The sequence below is a fragment of the Melanotaenia boesemani genome, chromosome 6, assembly GCF_017639745.1.
Source record: "Melanotaenia boesemani isolate fMelBoe1 chromosome 6, fMelBoe1.pri, whole genome shotgun sequence".
NCBI classification, from domain to species: Eukaryota; Metazoa; Chordata; class Actinopteri; order Atheriniformes; family Melanotaeniidae; genus Melanotaenia; species Melanotaenia boesemani.
In genome coordinates this window covers 10462969-10486889 of record NC_055687.1, presented here as the reverse complement: position 1 = coordinate 10486889, position 23921 = coordinate 10462969, and the positions used below count along the sequence as shown (strand labels likewise).

General features: G+C 38.1%; 1 protein-coding gene across 2 annotated transcripts in view; it reads right to left on the bottom strand.

The window, feature by feature from the left end:
• bbs9 (Bardet-Biedl syndrome 9) overlaps positions 1-23921 on the bottom strand; it is a 170332-nt gene that overhangs the window by 53637 nt on the left and 92774 nt on the right. For both annotated transcript variants that reach the window (XM_041987334.1, XM_041987335.1), the window contains exons 20-21: positions 21258-21507; positions 8980-9090 (exon numbers count right to left, since the gene is read on the bottom strand). In XM_041987334.1, the coding sequence (XP_041843268.1) occupies positions 8980-9090; positions 21258-21507 (361 nt within the window). The remainder of the gene's footprint in view (positions 1-8979; positions 9091-21257; positions 21508-23921) is intronic.

Genomic DNA, 23921 nt, shown 5'->3' with positions numbered 1-23921 from the left:
AGTGTCCACATTTAAGCTAATTCTTGGCTTTGTTAGAAAGTATAAAGTTTAACTTGTTGACTCTGGATGCTGTTTCATTATTCAGTGTGAAAACATTCATGCTGAACATCTGTCTACAAACTACATGTTAGTTGCTTTCACTGAGCAAATCCACACAGGTATGAAACTACAGAGTTGCAAACTATATGCTGGGAAGAATAAAGAAGCAACTAGCTACGGATTATTTTAAAGTTTAAATATACTTCTATCCACTCAGTTAATTCCATGTTATTATTTTGATTGGGAATATGAATTATTATGCTTAAAGTGGAGAGATGAATGCAGAAAATAAATGAGAAATGGATTGATTTATTGGTCTCTGCAGTATCTCAGCACACAAAAAATGCTCAAAAACTGGTCCATTAAGATACATGATTTTTCCATGGACTTCAAGACATTCTTCAATGACTTATTCTGCCTATCTAAGACAAATGTTCAATGAATGAGCTACCCAAACACAAGGTCACTGACAGGGCTTAGCGGCTTCAGTAAGGCTTAAAACTCCTGAACTTTCCGTTACAGGGTGCCACCAATCTATACGCATTAGTCCACCCTGGTACCCGACCACTCAACAAATATTTGGAAAGCCATCGTCATCTTTATCTATGATCACCAAGAGCATTAGCCTCTCGCCAAGAATAGCCGATCAGATAATACTGCTGCAGAGACATTAGTGGAGCATTACACACACATTAAACAGTCAAGCATCTCATCAGTGCTCCGTCAACACAACCAGAGCCAAAAAATAGTTCATGAGATGGCGTGATAGCCACGCGGTGGGGATTTTGTTGGCACTCATGAGCTTTGGAATTACAGCACAAGAACAAATGTTGCTACCTGAAAATGTTGTTGACAAGTTGCAAGCGCTGAGATTATAACCTGTCAGGGGTCAGAATAATGATGGGATACTGTTGTGTTCAGTCCAGTTTGTATAGTACGGTAGAGTGTGGGCTTCAACACTTCTTTAAACTTATCTTTAAAATATAGATATGTGGATTAAAACTAATTTGATTCAGAAAATAACTTAATGTTCCTACATAAAACTGTACTACTGGAAGTGTAAAAAACAATATAGTTTTTATTAAGTGAAAGTTTTGCAGAAAACAAGTAAAGGAGTAAATTATTATCAATTCAAAAATATCTCTCATACCTGACTTCAGGAGAAACTGAAATAAAAATGAAGCTAAAGCTGATTACACTTGATGACAGTGTGTATTTGAAGAACATGATGGTGATAAGTCAGACATAGCACATTCACATTTGACAAACTATTGGGTGTTAAGAAACTCAGACTAGTGTCTAACTGGAATTCGAAGAACTTTTAATGAGCAGTTGGATATGGGTAACTTGAGGCGCAGCTACATTCCAGGAACTCACAGTTGATGAAGAATTGGATTTAAGGTGGTTGACAAACATTTGGAAGTGTGGAGTTTCCACTCACACCCAGCTGAACGTGGGGAGCACACACACATGTGATGAGTTGGAATCAGGGAATCAAGCTGTTTTATTTTAAGAACACACATTTGACATGTTTGACTTGAGGGACAATATGAACACAGTTATTATGAATTGAACTGAACTGTCATCCAGATGAATATAACTGAATACATAAAATAAGTTTTAAGGTTTTTGTTTTGTTCCTTAAGAAAAACCTTGGCATTCATTGATATTCCACAAGTTTGCACATCAGTAGTCTTTGTTATGATTAATATTTTTATGAAACACTTGCTACATTGTCCTAAAAATGAATTTCAGAAACTGTTGTCAGTGATATTTTTTGAGTGATTTTAACTACATATGTGAGTTAGGCTGTTAATGTCCACATCGTCAATGATGAACAACCTCTAAAGGCTTGTTTATGTTATAACCAGTGCCCTGAATACCATATACCTTTATATGCATACATACATAATAAAAGTTCCTGCATGGAGTTTTGAGCCCTGCTTCATCTTCTGCAACGTGCGCACCCACTTTTACAGACTTAAAACACCATTAAACATTTATGCAGTCACTTTAACAGCAGACACCCATTCAACATTCAGGCTTAGTTTCATCAGCCACATATTTTACTTTCCATCTGCAAGGACACTTAACGTCACAAAGTCTGTGTGTATATGTGAATCAGTGTGTGTGGATGGTCAAACAAGGGATTATTTTCTGTCTGTGTTTTTATTCACAGGGGGTGTGCTGCGAATAGAGAGACCTCTATCTGTCACTCACATCAACAACCACACACACATTCAGAAGAGATTCATGGGTCAGAAACTCTGGCCACAGCCCCGGAGGATCTTGTTCGGGATGAAGAAACCTGCCCTGCTGGGCGTGATGTGTGCAGAAGTGTGTGAGTGCAGATGCTGGATGTGAACAGAAGCCACAGTGTGCGACAGTAATATGATAGCTCTGTTCACTATTACTGTAATCTGACAGACGGACTGACACAGCAGGACCGTGTAATTCAGCCATGTTAATACAAGTCTCCTCTGGCTTCTGAATCTCACTGAGTCACTACAGGTTTCATTGCCTGTGTAGCCTCACTCAGCTGCTGACAACACAACTAAGAGGAAGTCTGGAGTGCATAGGTATGCTGGCACAGATTTATCTGCACACATTGAAAGTATGAGGATGTGACTGTATATTAGACAAGTCAGATTTAAGCATGAACCTCCTGAAAGCTGAAACCAGTAGACCCAAAACTGGGTAAACAGCAATTCTGCTGATATCCATTACCTCATCATTTTTGACTATTTCCATGCCAATTTATAAACAATGACGTACTGTAGAAACGTTTAAGTCTACCTCTTTCCTGAAATTAGATTTAAAAGAAATTAAAAAAACACTATCTGTATTGAATGATGCTGTTTGTTCTGCAATGGCCCAGTAAACAATAGTCGGCTAGTGTGTCACTGTACACACAGAAACACAGAAATATCCACTGACGTACTCAAATGCAGATTACATGAGTATCTGTTGTCTGGGTTATCTGTTGCGAAAATGTTTACAAGTCTATTTATAAATCTAAAATGTAGTGGTTAAAAATTGGGAGATGAGAATATAACCTCAGGCTGTTGTCTTGTGGAAGAAAAAAGACAGGGAAAAATGTGTGGTATGGGTTTCAAGATGGGCTATCAAACATTGAATTGTTGGAGTAATGCCTCACGCCACTCCTCATTCTTCCTTCTGAGCCAGATGAACACTGTCAAATATGTGCCTTAGAAAATTAGAAGTATTTATCTTAATGAATGTACTGAGTCATTCAGTTCAAACGTAATCATGAAGCCAGATATAAGCTGTTACTTTAAAGAAATGTGTAAGAAAAACTTAGTCACTGCGCATTTTTTCATCCTTGCAAAATTTTGCACTGAAGAAAAATAAATTACATAATCTCTCCTGAGATCAGGTTCCATTGGAAACTTGACAAAACAACCACTTATCAAAAGGGCTGACTCATCTGCTTCTGTTTGTTTATTCTTTCTAGATATTTACATCAAGACAAAAATGGATAACAGCTTTTATCTGATTTCACCACTTAATGGATAGAGCTTAAGCTTGTACTAATGCATCACATGAGGGACATTGCGAATGGGTGAAGGGAAGAAGCTAATGGTAATTGCCAATATAGTCAAGATGCAATACTTAAATGCCTGAGTGATTGATGCAAATTAGCAACAGACATAGCAGCAGATGACTATGGGAGTGATTTTCGATGGGGGTATGAGATGCAGTATTTCTAGGCCTAAAAAATAGTGATGTCATGATTATTTAATTTTACAATTAATCAAGGTAATAAACGCTACGATATATCAACCGTAAAGATCCCCCAAAATCGTCACTTTATATAAAATATTATTTGTGAATTATATCAGCGGATCAGCGCAACTTCCGCATGGAATGAAAACAATGTTGCACCCTTCCACATGTTTCCGCTTGTGTTGTTTTGGGTTCGTGAGGGTTGTAGAAGAGGCTGTCTGAGTGGGACAGTACAGCAGAGGAAGTTTTTCCCTCCAAACAAACGGATTAAGACATGCTTGTTGTATTTTCTTTTAGTTTTTTGGGTTAAAGAAACAAATAAATAAAAATGACTAGGTAAAAGGGCAGCTCAGCAGCCTGTAAAATTAATGAACTCAGCAGCACGAGTTCTGATAGAGATCACAGGGTTGGAACACATTACACCAGTTTTAAAATTGCTGCATTGGCTTCCAGTGCATTTCAGGATTCATTTTAAGGTTCTTTTAGTTGTTTATAAATGCCTTCATTTATAAACAACCTTCTTATTTGGATCTTCTTTTAAATTATGAACCTCGAGACCCCGAGGTCCTCTGGTACCGGCCTGTTAGTTGTTCGCAAAGTCAGAACCAAAACTTATGTTCAGGACTCGTTCCACCACTACGGGCCTTGAAAGTGGAACAGCCTGCCAGAGAACCTCAGGGTTGCAGAGACTGTTGCTGTTTTTAAAAACAGGCTCAAAATCCACCTATTTAGCTTAGCGTATAGCTGCATTTTATCTGATTTTGTTTAAATTTTCACTTATTCAATTATATTTTTTTCTATTTATGTGGCTCTCTATTTTCATTGTTTTGTTTTACCCAGGTACAGTTTTTATGAACTCCTTTATTTTATTTTATTTTACTTTATCATTTTCCGGAACTTCTTTATCTGTATTTTTATTCTTGTCGCTCTTATAATTTCTTATTGTTTATAAGTTTATTTAATCTTGTTTTTAATTTTTAATATTTATATTTTAGTGTTTTCCTCCTGGGAATCCTCCACACCGGTAGCTCTACCTGCTCTGTCTGCAAAGTTGTTGCTATGGTGACTGCCCTTGTCTGGGTGGCTGGGGTCCTGCACTGAAGCCCTGTGACTGTGGAGTGGACCCCGGCCTGCCCTGACCTGGGTGGTTCCTGTGGTGGCACCCTCTGTGGTCATGGGTGGGCTGGCTTACGGGGTGACAGGATCCCCAAGATACTGTTTCCTCACTGCAGCGTCAAGCCAGATGTTTTCATTCTTTTGATATTGTTATACTTACAATCAGTTTAGAGACAGTAAGAGACAGTTATGTTATTTGCTATTTTGTAATTATGTCCAACTCGGGTTGGTCTTGTAGTATAACGAGACGCGTTCAGCAGGGTTACCTTATACCCTACAGATGAGAAAATAACTAGTTTGGTTAAAAACTAGTTTGGTGAAATGGCACTAATGTTTATCTAACGTACCATTAGAGTTAAACTGTGTCATGTCATTTGCTATTTAGTAATTATGTCAGACTAGGGTTGGTCATCCAGTGCAACGTGATGCGCTCACTGAACATTACGTTACACAGATGAGAAAACGAAACTAAATATGTCTTTTGTGACAGATAGTTTCGCGCTTCAAACATAACTGACCCAACATGAGAAGAGCATTTAATTCCAGATATACGGTCTTATTTATTTTCAATATTGTAGTATTATTTATGTCACAAACAAATGACAGCGATTCTGCTTAAGGACAGCTGCAAGTCAAAGCTAGCTAGATGTTTTTTCCATGTTTCCAAACTCTCTACTTGAAAAAAAAATGTTCCAAACCATTTCTATAACGTGGTTTACATAAAGAAGCCTCCCACGTCCAGGTAGAGGGCAAGTAGCCTTTTCGATGTGAGAGAAATCCAGAGTTAATGTGTAGGATTTACTTATTCTATACACAGAAGATGAGGTTTAGCTGGAATGAGACTTCTTACTTTACTTTGTTGTTATATTAATTACTTATTTTGGCATGAAAAGATAGGAGTAAAAAAACTAACTGACATAAGGAGTGTTCAGGTGATTTTACCCAATATTATGCTGGGAAATTAATTTAAGCATAATGATCGTCATAATCGTAAAATCGTGATTATTTCTTAGACAATAATTGTACCAAGAAAATTGTTAATTGTGACATCCCTGCTGAACAATGGAGGACACATCTTCAAGCTGAAGGTTAACAACTGTTAGAATAAATCTGTTTTGGCTGTTTGAGGGTACATAATCTGACCAAATGAGACCACTGACAGCAAACTGACATTTATAGATAAGAATTAGGAAGGTACTTCAATAAATGTTTGGTCAGAAATCAAATCATTCTCACAGAGGGAATTAATGTTCTTTTTATCTGTTTTAATGCATTGATATTAATGTTTAAGACCAAATTTATGTAAAACAACATTTTTCTTATTATACTTGTGTGCCTACATCTGGTTAAATGTGCGCATCTGTGCTCTGGATTATGTCTCTGATCCCAGGTGGGCTGCAGGGGAGGAGCAGAACAACAAAAAGGGATGCAGCGCCAGGAAAAAGGAGAAGGAAGATACTCTCCTTCTTCCTTTCATCTCTCTTTCATCCCTCCTTTTCAAGAAGAGGAACGAGAAGGGGTGCGCTCCACTCTTCTCTCCCCATGTCCTATTCTCAGACACCTTTTGATGCCTTTCAAGTCAAGCAAATGTGCTTTCCGGCTGCCATGCACCCTGACAGAAAGGCCTGTGTGTGTGGGATTTGGCTTGGCGCCTAATTACTTTAAAGTCATAGACAGGTAGGCGGAAAGTGTAGGTGAGGGAAAAATATGAGCTTTGAACTGATTCATTCTTTGCAACCTTGTTCCTTAATTTTATAGGAGTTTTGAGCTAGCCAGTCTGCCTAAAGGCTTTTCTGGCATTTTGCCACGATCAAACAAAAATACAATACAGTACAAGTTGGACCAGATTTGAATGGAGCATAGAGACCCAAAGACATACGACGACATAATATGCAGTCATCTGGTTTTAGGTTATGGAACATCTGTCTTTGTCAAGTTCCCATCTGATTTGCAGTAAATAAATTGTGTTTAGTCCTACTAGTTTAAGGCTTTGAACTGGTAAGCATGGTTTATAATATATAAATATATAAATATAAATAAATAATAATGACCTTAAACAGCACCAGCAATCTTCAGGCTCTAAAGACACTTTTACTACATGACTTAACAAACCATCACATTACTATGTGCGAGTGCTGTGCAGACTGCTACTGTTGCTTGTTTTCTCTACCATGAGGAGGAGGAAGATGAGGAGGAGAGGTAAGTACAAGACAAGTCTGTACATGACAGTTACCCAACTCCCTTGTCTTAGTCCCCAAATCATTTCTCCTGCTCCCCCTGTCCTTCCTTTGTTTTCTTCTTAAAATTGTAAATCACATACTTGATCTGGAAGTTTCCATGACAGTCATTACTAATTAAAGATAATTTTCCCTTCGCTTTTCTTAGTCGCTGCTGGTTAAAATGACTTCTGTTAATGCATGTGTGTTTGAGTGTCAGAAAAAAAAAAGCCACAGGAAGGGAAAACAGTTAAATATCTGTTATTATATTAAATTTGGGATCATCACAGACAAACCATAAACCCCAAAAAACTGGACATCAAACGACATCTATGGCACTTTTTTCTCTTACAAAGTTAATATCCTTGCTTATGACTATACACTCGTGCAATTATCATGGCTACTTATATTATTATGCATATTTTGCATTTGTTTGAAGTTCTGTTTGTGCACATTTGTGCACAGTTAACGTCACCTGTTCACCAGCTGCAATGTGTAAGGTAACCGCTTAGGGTAGTGTCTGGACCAACTTGACCGTAAGTAAAGTAAGAAATCAACAGCAGTAAAAATGACAAAAAGTTTAGAAGACAAGACATGCTATGCTTGTTTTAGGGGCCTTTTATACCATGGAATATACTGTTGCTGCCAGTTTTCCTGTCCAGATCTCAAAATGAACCAAATAAAAACCAAAACATTTGCTGTCATTGACTTGTTTCAAGAAATTAAGAAATTTATCTGCTCTCTCTCTCTCTCTGTAGTTACTGTAGTTGTCTTAGTTACAAAATCCTTTGTGGTGGCAAGCTAAAACTCTTGAAATTTTGATCAAATTTGATTTGATCTTCACTCTGTTGGTCCCGTTAGTGTTTCATTTGAGCTGATCTGGGATCTGTCAATCACAGTGTTGTGTAGACACGCCCCCAGTCTGAGAGCAGAATACAGCTCATTTTCCTGTGATTTTGACTGCTAATTTTATTTACTTGATGCTTGTTTTAATCATTTTTGTTTGACTAAATGTTTAACCCATTTGTCTGGGATGTGACAAACTCACAGCTTAGATTTATTCCTACTTCCCTCAGACTTTAAACAAAATCATTAAATCAGTATTTGATTGCTGGTTCAGAAGCCTTGACTTGCTGATACATCAAGATATGAACAGAGCTGCAAATTAAAGCACAAAGGATTATTACAACCTGTGCATCTGTAAAGGATATACATCTGAGGTCAGAGACCTTACCCTGGCACCGAAACACTCGCTAGTGTGCTGTGTGTAGACGTATATGTGTTCGTATCTAATGATCCCTATGTCGCCTTCGCTGCGTCTCCCACACCTCCCCTTCTCATTAGCGGTGACGCCTGACTGGATTAACCACACGAGTTCACACACACATGAGCTTTAACACACAAAAACACACCGCTCTTTAAAAAAGTGGAGCCCATCAAAGAGAATCTATCCTCTTGGTTTAGGAAAGACAAACTGTCATAAAATAAGGATTTGTCCTCAATGCAAACCAGAAGCCCTGTTCTGGCAGAAGTCTGGCTGTGTGTTTGTATTTGTGTGTATGACAAAGCCAGGAGCCAGGAAACAGCATACTGTGTGTGTCCATTTAAGCAATCTGCTTATTGTTTCCCAGATTAAATAATCTGGTAAGTGAATAAAACAGACAGTGAACAGATATCAATGTCAGGGCTCTGGACGGGATTTTATGACAAGCTGGGAGCAATCCTGCGGATGTGCTGCAGGGATGATGTATTTTGATACGGTCTGCTCGGAAGTGTGACAGGATGAAGTGTAATCACAAATAAAGACCCAAAGACGGAAGAGGAGAAGCAAAATGAGCTATTTGGGAGTTTGTCCACCTACCTTTCTTGCTTTTCTTAGAGGGCTGCTTCTTCTTGATGAACTTGGTGGGCTCCTGTGGAAGTTCCATCTCCTCCCCTTCACCAGCTGCCTCTGCTATCGGCTCGACACCTCCTGAGTGAAAGGAAACAGGAATTAGCGACTTATAAAGAATAATCAAAGTGAATAACTTTTTATTTAATTTCTAATTCTTACAGAACATTTCTATTTAACTAATTTTAATCAGAGCTGCTCAGTGTTACGACAGAAAACCAGCTAGAAGCTTCATTAAAAGGAGGCAGACATCAAAGAGGTACCTTAAAACTTGACAATCCATTTATCATTCACCATCAAGTTTTCAAACAGATGTATGAGCCAAGCCAACAAGCTCAGACTGCAAAATACAGAAAGTCCTTTGTAGCTTCTTGTGTATACTGTGAAGCTGAAATTATACTTTCAGACAGATTTCAAGTTTAAGTGTTATCCTTTGAGCTGCAAAATCGTTAGGCTGGTAACATAATGTGTTTTAAAGCAAAAAGCAGCTCATATATCCTTTGATTATGGGCAAATGAAATACACATCCTGCACATTTTCAAACATTTCTTAATTTTTCCATGACTTTTCAAGGACCATTTCGCGTAACCATTCACAACTTTTAGGAAAACAAACAAAAGTGTACTTTAGTTCAGTATTGCATGTAATTATATTTTTAAAAAGAGAAAACAAAATAAAACCACCAAACTTCTAGTTTACTTTGACATTCACTTAAAAATGTTTAAAACATCATTAACTAATAATGTCCTACAGCACTTGGGGTAATGTGCATTTTAGTGCACACTAGTGTATCTCTGATTTTTACTGTAGTCCAACTGTTTTCCTTTTAAGTTGTCATGCACTTACTGTACTGTTCTGGTAAAATAGTACAAGTTTAAAATGATTCAGGTTGAATTGTTCATGTTATTTGTAATTTCACAAATCTCTGAGCCGAGTTATCATTCATGCACCCCTCCAGGTTATGTTTTACCAGGGCTGTCCAACTCAGGTCTTCAGGGCTGCTGTCCTGCAGGTTTTCAATGTGTTCCTGCTCATGTGCCTCATCTTTATCTTGGTAATGCCCCATAGATTTTCTATGGGGTTCAGGTCAAGAGAGTTTGCTGGCCAATCAAGCACAGTAATCATTTGGTCATTGAACCAGGTCTTGGTTCTTTTGGCAATGTGGGCAGATGCCAAATCCTGCTGGAAAATTAATCAGAATCTCAAAAAAGCTTTTCTGCTAAAGGAAGCATGAAGTGGTCTAAAATCTCCTGGTAGATGGCTGCGTTGACTCTGGACTTAATAAAGCATGGTGGACCAACATCAGCAGATGACATGGCTCCCCAAATCAACACAGACTGTGGAAACTTCACGCTGCACTTAAGTGTCTTAGATTGTTGCCTCTCGATTCTTCCTCCAGACTCTAGGACCCTGATTTCCAAATGAAATGGAAAATCTGCTCTCATCTGAAAAGAGCACTTTGGACCAAAGCTCAACGGATCAGTTAATTTTTTTCTGTAGCGCAGGTAAGATGCTTCTGACGTGATTTGTTCAGGAGCAGCTTGACTAGAGAAATACAACATTTGAAGCTAATGTCCAGGATCTGTCTGTGTGTGTTGGCTCTTGAAACACTAACTCCAGCCTCAGTCCACTCCTTGTGAAGCTCCCACACATTTTGAATGGCCTTTTTCTGACGATCCTCTCCAGGCTGTGGTCATCCCTGCTGGTTGTGCGCCTTATTCTTCCACACGTTTCCCTTCCACACTTTAAGAGCATCCAACTTCTTTTGCAATTACTTTTTGAAGCTTTCCTTCTTTACGAAGGGTGTCAATGATAGTTTTCTGTACAACTGTGAGGTCAGCAACCTTCCCCATGATTGTGAATTCTACTGAAAGAGACTGAGAGACCATTTAAATGCTCAGGAGTCCTTTGCTGGTGTTTTGGAATAATGATCTGATTAAAGTGTGGCACTTAGAGGCTACAACATTAAAGCTTTTCATAAGTTGTAAGCCATAATCATCAAAATTATAACATAAATGTAGTAATGTAATGTAATATATTTGATGTAGAATTTCTTTTTCTAATTGGTGAAGATTTTTAGCGATTTGCTGATAAAATATTTTGCATTGAGTTTCATTTGTATTTAATTTGTTGCAAGAGCAAATGAACATAATATTCCTGGTGTAATGAACATTTGCTTTTTCTTCTCTATGAGTTTTAGAATTAACCAGTTTTTTTATTTCCTTCTCAGAAACAAAATTTCTAAATTTCGCTTGCCTTTTTTTACCTCATGTATCTACACTGAACTCTGTTCATTTGCTTCATGTAAATCTTTTAGTACGTTTTCAGAAGTAAAGAAGGGCAACATGGAATAATGGTGCTGAACATGTGGCTGAAAGTTTGTGTTTGTGTGTATGTGTGTGCACGTAACTGTGTGTGTGTGTAAACTTGGATGTGTGAGGGTGTGATTGTATGTGTGACAAAATCCCTTCTAGAATCCCATGGATCAGTCTGGATTTACGGAGCTTGTGAGGCCGATGAATTGGACGCCTTGTCTCTCTCCCTCTGTCCCTCCTCTCTGTCTCCTCCTCAACCCCCTTTCTTCATTCCTCTCCTCCTCTCTGTCTCTGTTTACCTCATCCATTATTTTCACCACCCTTTCTCCATATGCTTTTTATCCCATCCTCCACTTCTTTCCTTATTTCCTTTTCTGCCCTTTCTCATTTTTCCCTGTCCTTTCAGGCCTCTTCCTCCATGTCCCTTTCTTTGTCTCCTCTCCACTAGGGCTGGGTATCATCACTAATTGCCTGAATTGATTCGATTAGACTTACAACAGCCTATTTCCATTAGATGTCGATTAAATCTGATGTGATTGGATATCGATTCATTTATAGCGAATATCATCTATTTTTCTTGAATATTAAAGACATATTAAAACTATTTTTAGAAAACAAAAGCTGTGTCCCAATTCAGGGTCTGCACACTTTGAAGTCCGCTTAAGGTTCATAAAATGGGACAGCCTACCTAGCCAACGAGAATTTCCCATAGCAGCAGCAGGATGTTAAATCACTTATACCTCTGAAATTACCAAGTTTAAATATCATAGGACACTTTTGAGAACATTAACACAGACCCTGAAATGGGACATTGCTAATAAGTGTAATTACTTAACAATCAAAATCAGTTATCTGGGAGTAATCAGATTACTATAATAATCTGATCTGATCATACATTTCTGAAATACCAAAACAATAGTGTTTCCCTAGATTCACAGCCAGAAATGCTGTGATAAAAACAAACAAACAAAACAAACAACAACAAAAAAGCCACTTAGGACAGAAAAAAGTTCAACTTTTTAAATGTCCTGATGAAACCGTTTCATTTGGTGGCGTCACTCTAAATATTCTTAAAGTTCAGATCTCAGATAACGTGTTGATATTAATAAAACCTACAAAGAATAGTGGATCCATTTAAAGCTGCAATATGACAGAGAAATTCCTAGAATGATGTAGATTCAGCTTGTTCAGCTGTGTGGACTCCTGTGATAACCACAACGTTACAGGCGTTAACACGGGAGCAGGAGAAATACTCCATTTGCTCCTCATTGGAGGGAGCGTGCTTCCATCTTCACCTCCCTGAGATGATACAGAAAACTCATATTTTTGTCTGAATTTCAGCTGGCTGACGTGATTTCTGACGTGTGCACTCTCTGCAGTCCTCTGACAGAATGAATGTGCACTCACATGTCTATGTGTGTGCAAAAGTATGTGCGTTCTAAGCATTAGCTGCTAATATAAGAGCCCACGATCTTAGCATTAGCTGCTAATATAAGAGCCCACGGTCTTAGCATTAGCTGCTAATATAAGAGCCCACGGTCTTAGCATTAGCTGCTAATATAAGAGCCCACGATCTTAGCATTAGCTGCTAATATAAGAGCCCACGGTCTTAGCATTAGCTGCTAATATAAGAGCCCATGGTCTTAGCATTAGCTGCTAATACAAGCGGTAATGCTCTACTAAATACTTTACAGGTGAATGTAATCCACACTGGTAAATGAAAACATTGAATTTGAGATCATCTCGGCAAGAGAAGTGATTTTGGACGGCGGCAACAAAGGAAACAAGTTGCTAAGATCTCCCCGAGCTTTGATAAGTTACGCGGGAGTAGGCTCATGTAACGGGAAAAGAGAACATATTAAAAAATCAATATTATGAATCAATATTTGTGGTTTTATTTTATTTGTCTTTTCTCTTTTGTCCCAGTTGCTTCAATGTCTCCATCACCTCATCTCCTTTTTCCTATGTTCCTTGTCCCTTTTTTTCTCTGTTTTGTTCCTCTGCTGCTTGTGGATTTGTCCAGCTTCGAGGAACTTTTACTTAATGCACACTGCACCCATTGTTCCTCAATGTTGTGTGTGTGATTTTGCATGTATGAAACAGAGGCATGTGTGTCTGCCATCAAGTCTACCTTAAGGTGTCTGAGAATGTGTGTGTCTCCATCTCCCCCACTGCGTCTATATTTGTGTGTGTGTGTGTTCAGATTATCCTAAGCCCTCTCTAATATTTATCCTGGCCTTTTTTTAAAGCCAATCTTGTTCTCTTTGGTGAGACCACAGCCTGTGGCTTCACACACGCACACACACATGCTCAATCGCAGTTGTTTGAAATGGGATATGTCCCGCTCTTAATTGGGCAGGTGTTTTTCTAGGGCAAGTTTTTTTTTTTTTTTTTTTTTTTATGCTGTCTTACAATTTCATGGTCTGTGTGGGTGTATGTTCTAACCCCATTCTTACATCAACACCAGGTAAGGAAATAGCCCACCTTTGGAGCAGCTCACTCCAAGACAAAAAAAAAAAAAAAAAAAAAATCACACAGAGACCGTCTCTTACTGCTAACCTCTCACACATTCTTTCCTCTCCATCTCTGTCTGTAAATAGTAGGTGTTTTATTGCCTGGTCAGAGCTGCGGTGTGTTTTTGTGTTTCTCTTGGCAGTGGTGAGGACTATATTTGTCTCACTGGACAGGTTATCAGTTTTAGACAGTCCTGAGGTTTAGACTCAATACTCCCCATTGCATCCCGTCAAAGACACTATAATTATGGGGTGCAGTGGGAGTGACAGTAATTGCTGAAATGCTAGTACTCAATATATTTAAAACAGAACTGGACTCAGCTTCAGACAGTACAACCAAAAGTGTGTACAGACATATCACTAGTTACTCTGTTACTAATGAATGTAGATTAAAAGCAGCAAATTTCAACAGGTTACTGACAATCACATGACACTTGGCAAAAATCAGCATAAACACCACTGATTACATAATAATGTAAATTAATATCTAAAATAGTTTAAATATATACAGTATTCCATGTCCCATAAAGTTGCTTTAAATTCACTAAATGAGTGTTGTTTGTTGATAATTTTGTAGTTTTGTGACTGATTTAAATAAAAGTTTTAAAAAGCTACAAAAGCTATGGAAATAAGAGTTACAACAGTTTGAGTGTGAGCTGGACAACCGCAGATGTGCATTAAGCAAAAGACTCATTCAACCAAGCTGCAAAACTACATACTACAGGAAATCATTTCTTCCCATGGCCATCAAACTCCATAACTCTGCAGTACGGAATAGATTGATGATCATTACAGTCTTATGTAAATACAGGAAATACTGTACATATAGTATGTAATCTTATTGTTAGTCTTAATTCTATTATTATTATTATTATTATCTGAATTATTAATTTTCATTTGATTAAGTATCTCATCCTATTTCCTAATTTCACTTTTATTCTTCTATTTTCTTTTCAAGTCCTTCTGTGTTTCACTTTATTAACTGTTTTAAGGAGCAATGCAACAGCAATTTCCATCTGTGATTGATTAAGTATTCTGATGTCAAACAATGGTGAGTAAAATATTAAGATGATAACATTTGTGTTTTGTTGGTGAATTACCAATGTAATGTACCGATGTATGTTTTACTGCTGCCTCTAGCCCATCAATGAAAATAACAACTGGTTCTCAATAGATTTACCTTTAAAAACAAAGGTTAAATAAGAATAGTGCTCATAAGACTTACTGTAAAATTTATGTTTGAACTTCTGTTATGTTTACTTTACCATAATGTTGAAATTGCATAAAATGTGCGTGTGCTGAAAAGTCAAAATGCATGCTGTATTAAAACAGACGTTTAATAAAAAAAAGACTAAAATAAATAAAAATAAAAGCGTACACTGCTACCCTCATCTGTACAATTAAAGAAGCAATACTTTGAAGTGAAATTGTGCAGGTTTTCTTCAACAGATGTCAAAATTTTGGCTTTGATTTGTAGTGCACATGTGCCAGGTAAGCCTTCCTGTAGACACAAGTCTATTGCACATTATATCCTCCAAGCAGACAAGAAGAGGACAGTTTGGGTCACCCCACAAGGATTTAAGGACAACTTGAAAAAAGTCCAAGCCATTTTGTGATAATTACAAAACATTACAGGCCCATTTGAGCCAGTGCGTGACAGTTTGGGGCCATTTTGGGACAGCTTTTGAGCAGCTCTGGACAGCCTAGTTGAGGGGTTAAGCTGTTTCCAACAGACAGCGCTGTCTTGGTCAACAGTGTGGGGACACCAGTGCATTCCTGCTTTATTCTGGGCTGCGGTTTGAAGATGGGGGTGACACTGTGCTGCTGCGTTTACTGGCAATTTGGCTGTGGGCTTTACGCTTTTTCACCCCCCACCTTAAATGCACACATGTGTGTACTCCCACATGCACATTATTCAGTCCTTTAGACTCACAGGTTTGGATTTACATATGCACGAACCCACACAGACATGCTTTTGAAAGCATACATCATAGAAGGATGTGTGTTTTCTCTAAGAACTCTTGTGTGAAGCTGACACCTGGCATCTTTTGTCTTGCTTTCCCACTCTGAACCTGCAAACCACATCTCAAACATATGGACACATTATATATTTCATATATATATATATATATATATATATATATATATATATATATATATATATACATATATACACTATCGTTCAAAAGTTTGGGGTCACTTTGCCATGGGATTCAAATGGGGAGTGACCCCAAACTTTTGAACGGCAGTGTATGTATATATATGTATATATATATATATATATATATATATATATATATATATATATATATATATATATATTAAACATCAAGCTTTGACATTGCAATAAAACAGAAAAGAAAAAAAAAAAAAAAAAAAAACAACAACAAAACAAGGATCAAACCATACTTCTGGACGATCATTCTCTGCAGCTCAAAAATGTATTTTTGTAACTCCCAGATGAGGGGGAAAAAAAACAATGTCAAATTTAAGATTTATTGATTGATGAACCTCATGTTATGGTGGCTTCTTCCTCAATATAGATCACTGCCGTTTTATATATAGCACCCTGAAGGAGGACTCTTCAATTTGGAAACACCACAGAGAGAGAACAAAGACAGCTGGTCAGGATTACACACAGGACATGACCTACACTTGCACATAGTACATGTTTTCCTGTGCTCTGAGTCCTCTAAACTTACACACAGACACACACACACACACACGCTAACAAACGTATCTATAAGTATGCACAAACTCATGCACGTAGACGTAGCCCATCTTCTCCCCTCTCTTTAATTCTAAAATAGATGCAGGCTCCAAACCACAGCTACCAGTGGAACACAGTGAAAATAACTGCAACACACACATACCATCGGGGTATGTGGATGGGAGAATATGTTTGTCTGCTTGCTGAAGTTGGACTATGAACAAAATAAAATAATACTAGACAATAAGAAAACTAATGCATATGAAAGGATTACACTATAATATTAATGAATTAAAATATCAAAGCAAAAATTGGCTTCTGTTATTAACTTAAGAAGGTCAAACTAAGGACACAACCATAAGTATGTGAACAAATCAAGATATCTGGCAGACCAGAAACCAATTAATGAAAAAATTTAGCAAATTTTATCATTTGAACACAGTACAAGAAAAAACAGGACACAAAACTAGACAAGGTTTTGCTGAATCAAAGAAATGCTCATGCAGTAGAAGAACACAATTAAATTATTTACAAAGATATGTGTATATGTGTGGGGGTGTGATGGCATGTGTGTGTGTGCAGAACACAGCTGTTGAAGCTTGAAATTTGTCCGAATGATGTCATCAGGGTCAGATTAGGGGGGTCATGTGATAAAGAGAGTGACATAAATAAAGTGGGTGATAAAATGCATATTTAACCAGGATTCAGTTACTGTACTTTTACAGTGGTAATACTCTGTTTGTTTTCCTAATTTTTAGTTTACAATATTAATGGCTAAGTTTTGTTCAGATTTAAAGTACACTGCACATCTTAATGTTGTTAAAATATCTACTGCTACATGTTACTTTTGCCCCCATGGCTTGTAGACATGATACATGAGGCCAATGGATAGGAAACAAAATTTAATAATGTATATGAATATACATAAATCCTATCCCTCCACCTGGGGGCCTCATATGTTGCTCCAAAACATGTGTAAACACAATTTAACATGGTGGCCAATTTATTAATGCCATTTGCATTAGTGCATTGAAATACCTGCACAAATACACGCTTGTGAATTGTGGAAAGTCAGGTTTTGATTTGATACATCAACAACAATGACATACACATCATATAAACTCCTGTAGAAGTGACGTAACTCTGCTTCTCACGCTTTGTGTTTATTAGAATATTAAATAAAGACAGAAGCCAGCTGCAATCAGCCTGTTTCAAGCTGGAATGGAGCAGTAATCATGTCAGTTTCTAAGTGTGGTGGGTCTGTGCGAGAAGGTTTTTCTTTCCAGGAAACTAAAAGAAACACATTAACAGAGACGCAAACTTCCTACCAGCAGAGTGGAACTTGATGTGTGGTAACCCAGTGCATGTGTGTCTGTGGTCTTGATGGGAGGGGGAGGGGAACTTGCCGTCACTGTTGTTGGAAAAGTAAACAAGTGTGTATGTTTACGGGCGGGTGAAAGAGCAACATCTGAGATGGCTGTTTACTGTGGCGCTCTGTGAGTGTGTGTGTATGTGTGTGTGCGGTCTCTGTCTGTGTGAATTTTGGCAGCAGACCAAAAGAGAAAGGAGAGACCACATGATGAGAAAACACACTGTACATACAAGTATGCTCACATTCCCCACTTTACTTTTCCCATTAAAAATTCATCTGCAAATCCCATGGAATATGTGCAGGATTATAAATGACAGGGGTGGCTGTGTATATATGATGCTGATCTACTAAATCTTACATGTGCAGAACCACAGCTGCTGGATATCAGTTCAGGATCAGATATGAAGCTGGGTTTGCCTCTAAAAACATCAACAATAAAACGTGCCACTGTCAAACTGTGTGTGATGAAATCGGCAAATTAATTTTCACATGTTCACCAGCCAGTCAGTTGTACTGGCATAAGACGCAGTCATCCAGGAATCATCGTTTACCCGGCGTAGATGCAGATCTAGAAATTTTAAAGATGAATGCTAGAACTTTTGACTGTACAGCAGGATTCACATCAGTTTCACTTTAAACAAGCCACACTTCATTTAATTATGCCCTGATGGATGTGGAGGCTACTCACTTCATGACCATTTAAAATAAAAGAGACATTTTTAATTTACAGAACATGTCATGAAAAAGCCTGCTGGGCTGATAATAAGGCAAAATTGGCAGATTTTAAAACACGGGGGGTGGGGGTTGAAAAGGGTAATGGGAGAAGCAATGAAGAAAAGAAAGAAGAGGAAGTGATTTATTATTCTGTCAAAAAAAACTATAAATTTCAGAGAACGATTAATGATCCATACAAAGTGTGCGCAAAAGAGACTTACGTGTACAGATTTAAGATATTTTAAGTGACTCTTTGCTGTATGTGCTCATACATAGTGTGTTGTTACATAAATTTTAGCTTTTTCATGTTATTGGTATTATTGAGTGTTATTATTTTTATTTGAGCCTATGAGGTTTTATATTTGTATGTTTGTACATATTTGAGTGTTTTTTTCAACAGTGTGCATAGAGGAGCCTTTAAATACGAGTTTATATTGGCCTTTAGGTGTCCTGTGAATAGGCTTCATGTTTTTGCCTGCTGAAGCCTAAAAAAACACACAAGAGACTGTTATGAAACACATTAAATGATTGTCACATAATAGTACCCAATCACTTCTCTTTATTTCTAATAGACTTGTTTTAATAAATTCTAGTAAGAATTGATAGTGAAATATATTATTAAATGATAAAACATATAAGACACAACATGGTATAGTCGTAGCTGAGATCATTTATCACTGTATTTCTCTCTATGTGAAGGAGGTTTTTGTGATGGACTAGCACTATTTAAATAAATCTTTTCCTGGACAGTCCCAACAAAACACTGGACAATTTAACAGGAGCCTAATTCATTGTTTTCCTGAAGAAATATAAATATACTATGTATTTTAAGTAGGCCTTTGACTTTCTGCTATTCCCCCTGAAGAGCAGCAATGTGATTATTCAAACAAAAGTGATGACTTTCAGACCTTTACACCAATCAGTATTGAAACAAGGATTCACATCACCGCTGACGTTAAGCTACTTGTCATTGTGTGACCAGAGTTCTGTGCTTAGGTATCAGTCTCACAGGAATCCAAGCAACTTCAATTTCTCAGTTGTGGTCAGAAAGTATTTTAGTCATGGTTAAGAGAAACCGATCTTGACTCATGGTGGGAGACAGGGTGTTAACCGTGATCTCCATGTGTCCATGTTATCTTTGACACCATCCACTTAGAGCATCCACCAAATCTTCAGGGGCCAGTTGTTGAAAAAATTTAATCTGGATAAAAGCTATCCAGATTTGGGGAATCCCATTTTTCAGGATGGAGGATCATGTAATCCATCTTACTTTTATCCCGGGTGTTCAAAGCAACATTGGATTGGATCACCCTGATCCAGAATACCTTTTTTTAGGATTACCAAATCCAGATAACCAGCATTTAAAACAATGTGGGCTTCCAGCTACGTGAAGAACAACAGGTAGAAGAGCTGGTATGGGGTTACTTTAAGTAATTTCCACTTTGCGACAACATGCAGCAATTAAAAACATACACTTTTATGTATAACTGTATGATTTATCATCAAAGCCACAACAAATGTAAATTTAATCCGTTAACAACTACATTGTAGACATTCTGGAAACGTCTTCACAAAGGCGCAATGTCACTCTCTGCGACAATGTTAATTACGCTCCGGAGCCCCATGGTGAGGAACCGGACCAACCTTTGGCATTCTGTCAGAATGAGGGACTGACTGGACGATTAGTAAGGGTTGCAATTGTTAGACATTATTCGTGACAGGTTCTTCTCTGAATATGTAGCGATGAATGACAGGAACGTGGATTATTATATTTGTTTTTGTTGTTGATATTTGCTTCTGGTTTATTTCATGGGGACAAGATGATGCTATGTTTTATTGTTGCTGTACTATGCTGACAGGCTTAATAGGTAGCCTATGCCTACCTTATCTACTTTATCCCTGTAGAATTAAACGACTCATAAATATTATATAAAATTAATATAAATATTAGCATATGCACTTACTAAAAAGATACCATTATTTGTTCAAATCTTGAGGTTTTACCGCAGTTTCCTCCTGAAATCCGCCTTCTAATCCTACACTCTGTTGGGAACAGGCTAATGCTGTTTTCTTGGATTAAAGTTATCCAGATTCTACTCAAAAATTTTGAACAAAAGAAACTGAAGGTTTTATCCAGATAACAACCAGGAATGGATTACGTGATCCAATACGATTTCAGAATCCTTCTTTCCCTTTCGAACAACCCATTTTCAACATGTGATCCAACCTAATAACCGAAATCCGATCAGATTACGTTTGAACTAAATCACATTACTTTATCACAGTTGTTATTTAGATGACCACAAGAGGTCAGGAAAACATAAACATGACGCGAGTCACTTAAAGCATTTGAACTAATAATAAATTATTTTTTTCCTGTAAGAGCAGTTTCACAACCCATTTATGCCATCACCTGGCCATGTTCTACAGCTTGAATCCACCGGGTAAGTGTACAACCTGCTGTTTTTCTACACTGCAGGATGTCCTGACTAACTGGACATTATGTGATATTACTTGGCAGAAAGTAACTGACTATATTGTCATGCATTGCACACATGTGAAGCACCAGGCAGTACTACCATCTTCCAAGTACTTTTTCACTCATTCTTCCCCTTCCTACTCACCTGGAGCAGCGAGATTCTGAACCTGAGCAGGAACCTGAACATTAGCCTCAGATGCCAGGGTGAGGCGACCTCCCTTGCCAATGCGGTCGCATAGCAGGGTGATGTGCTTCTTGAGGCGGGCAGTGTCCTGTGGAAGGCCGAGCACGGGGCCTCCTGTCTGGGCCAGAGACGTGGCCTGGTCCTTGGGGCTCCGTGACAAGCAGCTCCGCAGGAGGTGAGAGACAGCCGCGTCACAGCTCTCCTCCCAGCCCTGAGGCGAGGGGAGCAAAGTGAGTATTGCAACATGTAAAAGGTGCTAAATGAAAATACTATACCAGAGACAGAAGGCTGGAGAAATTTTATATACAGAGCTACTGGCTGAGACCACGCACACAAACTTTATTCAACTTATCCTTTCAATAAACAGTCAATTGGGAGTCAGCTATGTCAGTCTGAGGAACAAGTAATATGCATGTGCGTGTGTGTTCAGTGGGTGAGGGTAGTGGAGGGGAAAGGGTGTGATGACAGGTGCTCCTCCAGCCTTCTAACCCACCATCCCTCCCTTTCCTTCCCCTGCCTGCCGCCATACTGATAGGCCCCTAATGAGCCATAATGACAGGTAATCAGCCCTGTAATGATGGTGACAGAGAGATACAGACAAGAGAAAAAGACACAGAGGAGGGGGGAAATCAAAAAGAAAAGAAGTGCAAAAAACAGAGTTCTGAAAGGTAAAGGAGATGTAATGATAACAGAGGGGAAGATATTAGAGACAAAATAAGATGAGCGGAAAGGGGAAGGACAAGCAGATGTAATAAAGAAGACAGTAGAGGTTGAAAAGAGTCTGGAGGGAGAAAGAAATGAGAGAGGAGGAGGAGAGATACTGAATACCTCACCAGGTTATCAAATAGTTGGAACAACATAGCCGCAGGTTTTCTGTGGAAATTTGGCATGCTCGTGCACGCGCTCACTGACACAGAAGTTCCACATGCTGCAGAGGAAAATTAAATGCCTTTAATCCTAAACTACAGACATTCATCTACCTGAACGAGAAGAACGGAAGCAAAGAAAGGTGACGTGGAACAGGTTTGGACTCGGAACAGAGCAATAAATTAAGACAAACTTCCCACTGATGTAGCGAGAGGAGAAAAGTTTGTTTACTGCACCTAGAAACAAGACAGTGCTTGTATTAACAGTATCCAGTGATATATTAAAGCTACAGTAAAGCAACAAAAAAGTCTTAAAGAGAGTAAAAGCAATGTACCAAGAGAATTATTTAGGGTGACAAAATATCACCGATACGTGACATAGATTGTGTTCCTGTACGAATAACATATTTATTTTTTATTATTTGTTTACACTGTGTTTTGTTACTGAATACAGATGTCGACATTTCCCAGAAATCTCTGGAAAAACACCTGTATGTTTTTCAACTTTGCGTGATCTAATAGTCATTTTAGAGATTAATGCTGTGAAGATGCAGGTCTGACTCTTGCACTGTGAACCTGTTAAACATTTAAAAAAATACACTGAGCAGCCATAACATTCAGACCACTTGTTGGTCCTTCTTATGTCAACAAAACAGTTCTAATCGATTACAGCATGGACAAAAAAAAAAAAAACCTCTGAGGTTGTCTTGGAGATGTAAGTAAAAGATCTGTTGGACCCTGTAAGTTGTGGGGTGTTCTTTAGTCAGGCTTGCTTCCCACAAATGCTATCAGAATTTGAAGGCTGAGTGAAAATATGACCGTCCTTGTGTTCTTTGAGCCCATCTGAAGCAGTTTTCTGGAGACTTGAGGTAGAAATAGTAAAGAGATGGGTATAGTGTCAACTAAATATTCCAGTGTTGTCACTGTAATGGAGGTCAGAGTTCAATAAGTGACTTTAGATGTGGAAAACAATGTTTTAGCAACAATGTGTCTCTTAAAATGGGCAGAGAACACTTTGTACTATTTAGACAGTTTAAGTCCAGATCAAAATTTTTATTAAATTATAATATGAATAAGTTGAGTTCTTAAGATTTATCTTTTAAAATATCTAAGATGGCTTCTTAAATAAAAGACTATACATACAACAGGTCAAATTAGAATAGGAATTAATGGCAAATTTGTCTCTTTAGCAGAGCAGACCATTGAGCTTCTATGGCAGGAAGTATGGACATAGAGTCGCACATGTACCATTTTTAGCATTTTGTGTCAGCATGGGCAAAGCCATCTCTTCAACCGTTGCCAATAACAACACTAAATAACTTTCCAACCTTAAATATCTGTGCTGCTGAATCATTTTGATGGCATCCTGACGATTATTATGTCCTTTCCTGGAGTCATTGTTGCCCTGCAGAGTCCTGAAGTTAAGACAGCATTTTTCCATCCTGGAGCATCACTTTACAGCAGCTTTTCTCTTTATTCAGTAAATAAAATGCAAGAAGACATTATTGGAGGAAGTGAGGAAATAACAGAAAGTGTAAGAGCAGGAGATAAGACGAGTCAATATCAAACTGGCTTTTACTGGCTGAAGAGGGAGAGCTCAGAGAAGAGACTAGATGCAAGATGGACACCAAATTATCCATCGATAAGGGGTGCTTCAGTAAGAAAATGGCACTTTAAAATGTTTTTTAGGGCCTGCTGTTGTTCTCTTAGGGGAGCTTTATACTGTATGGGAGTGCTGTTGCCATATGGGGGGTGTGAC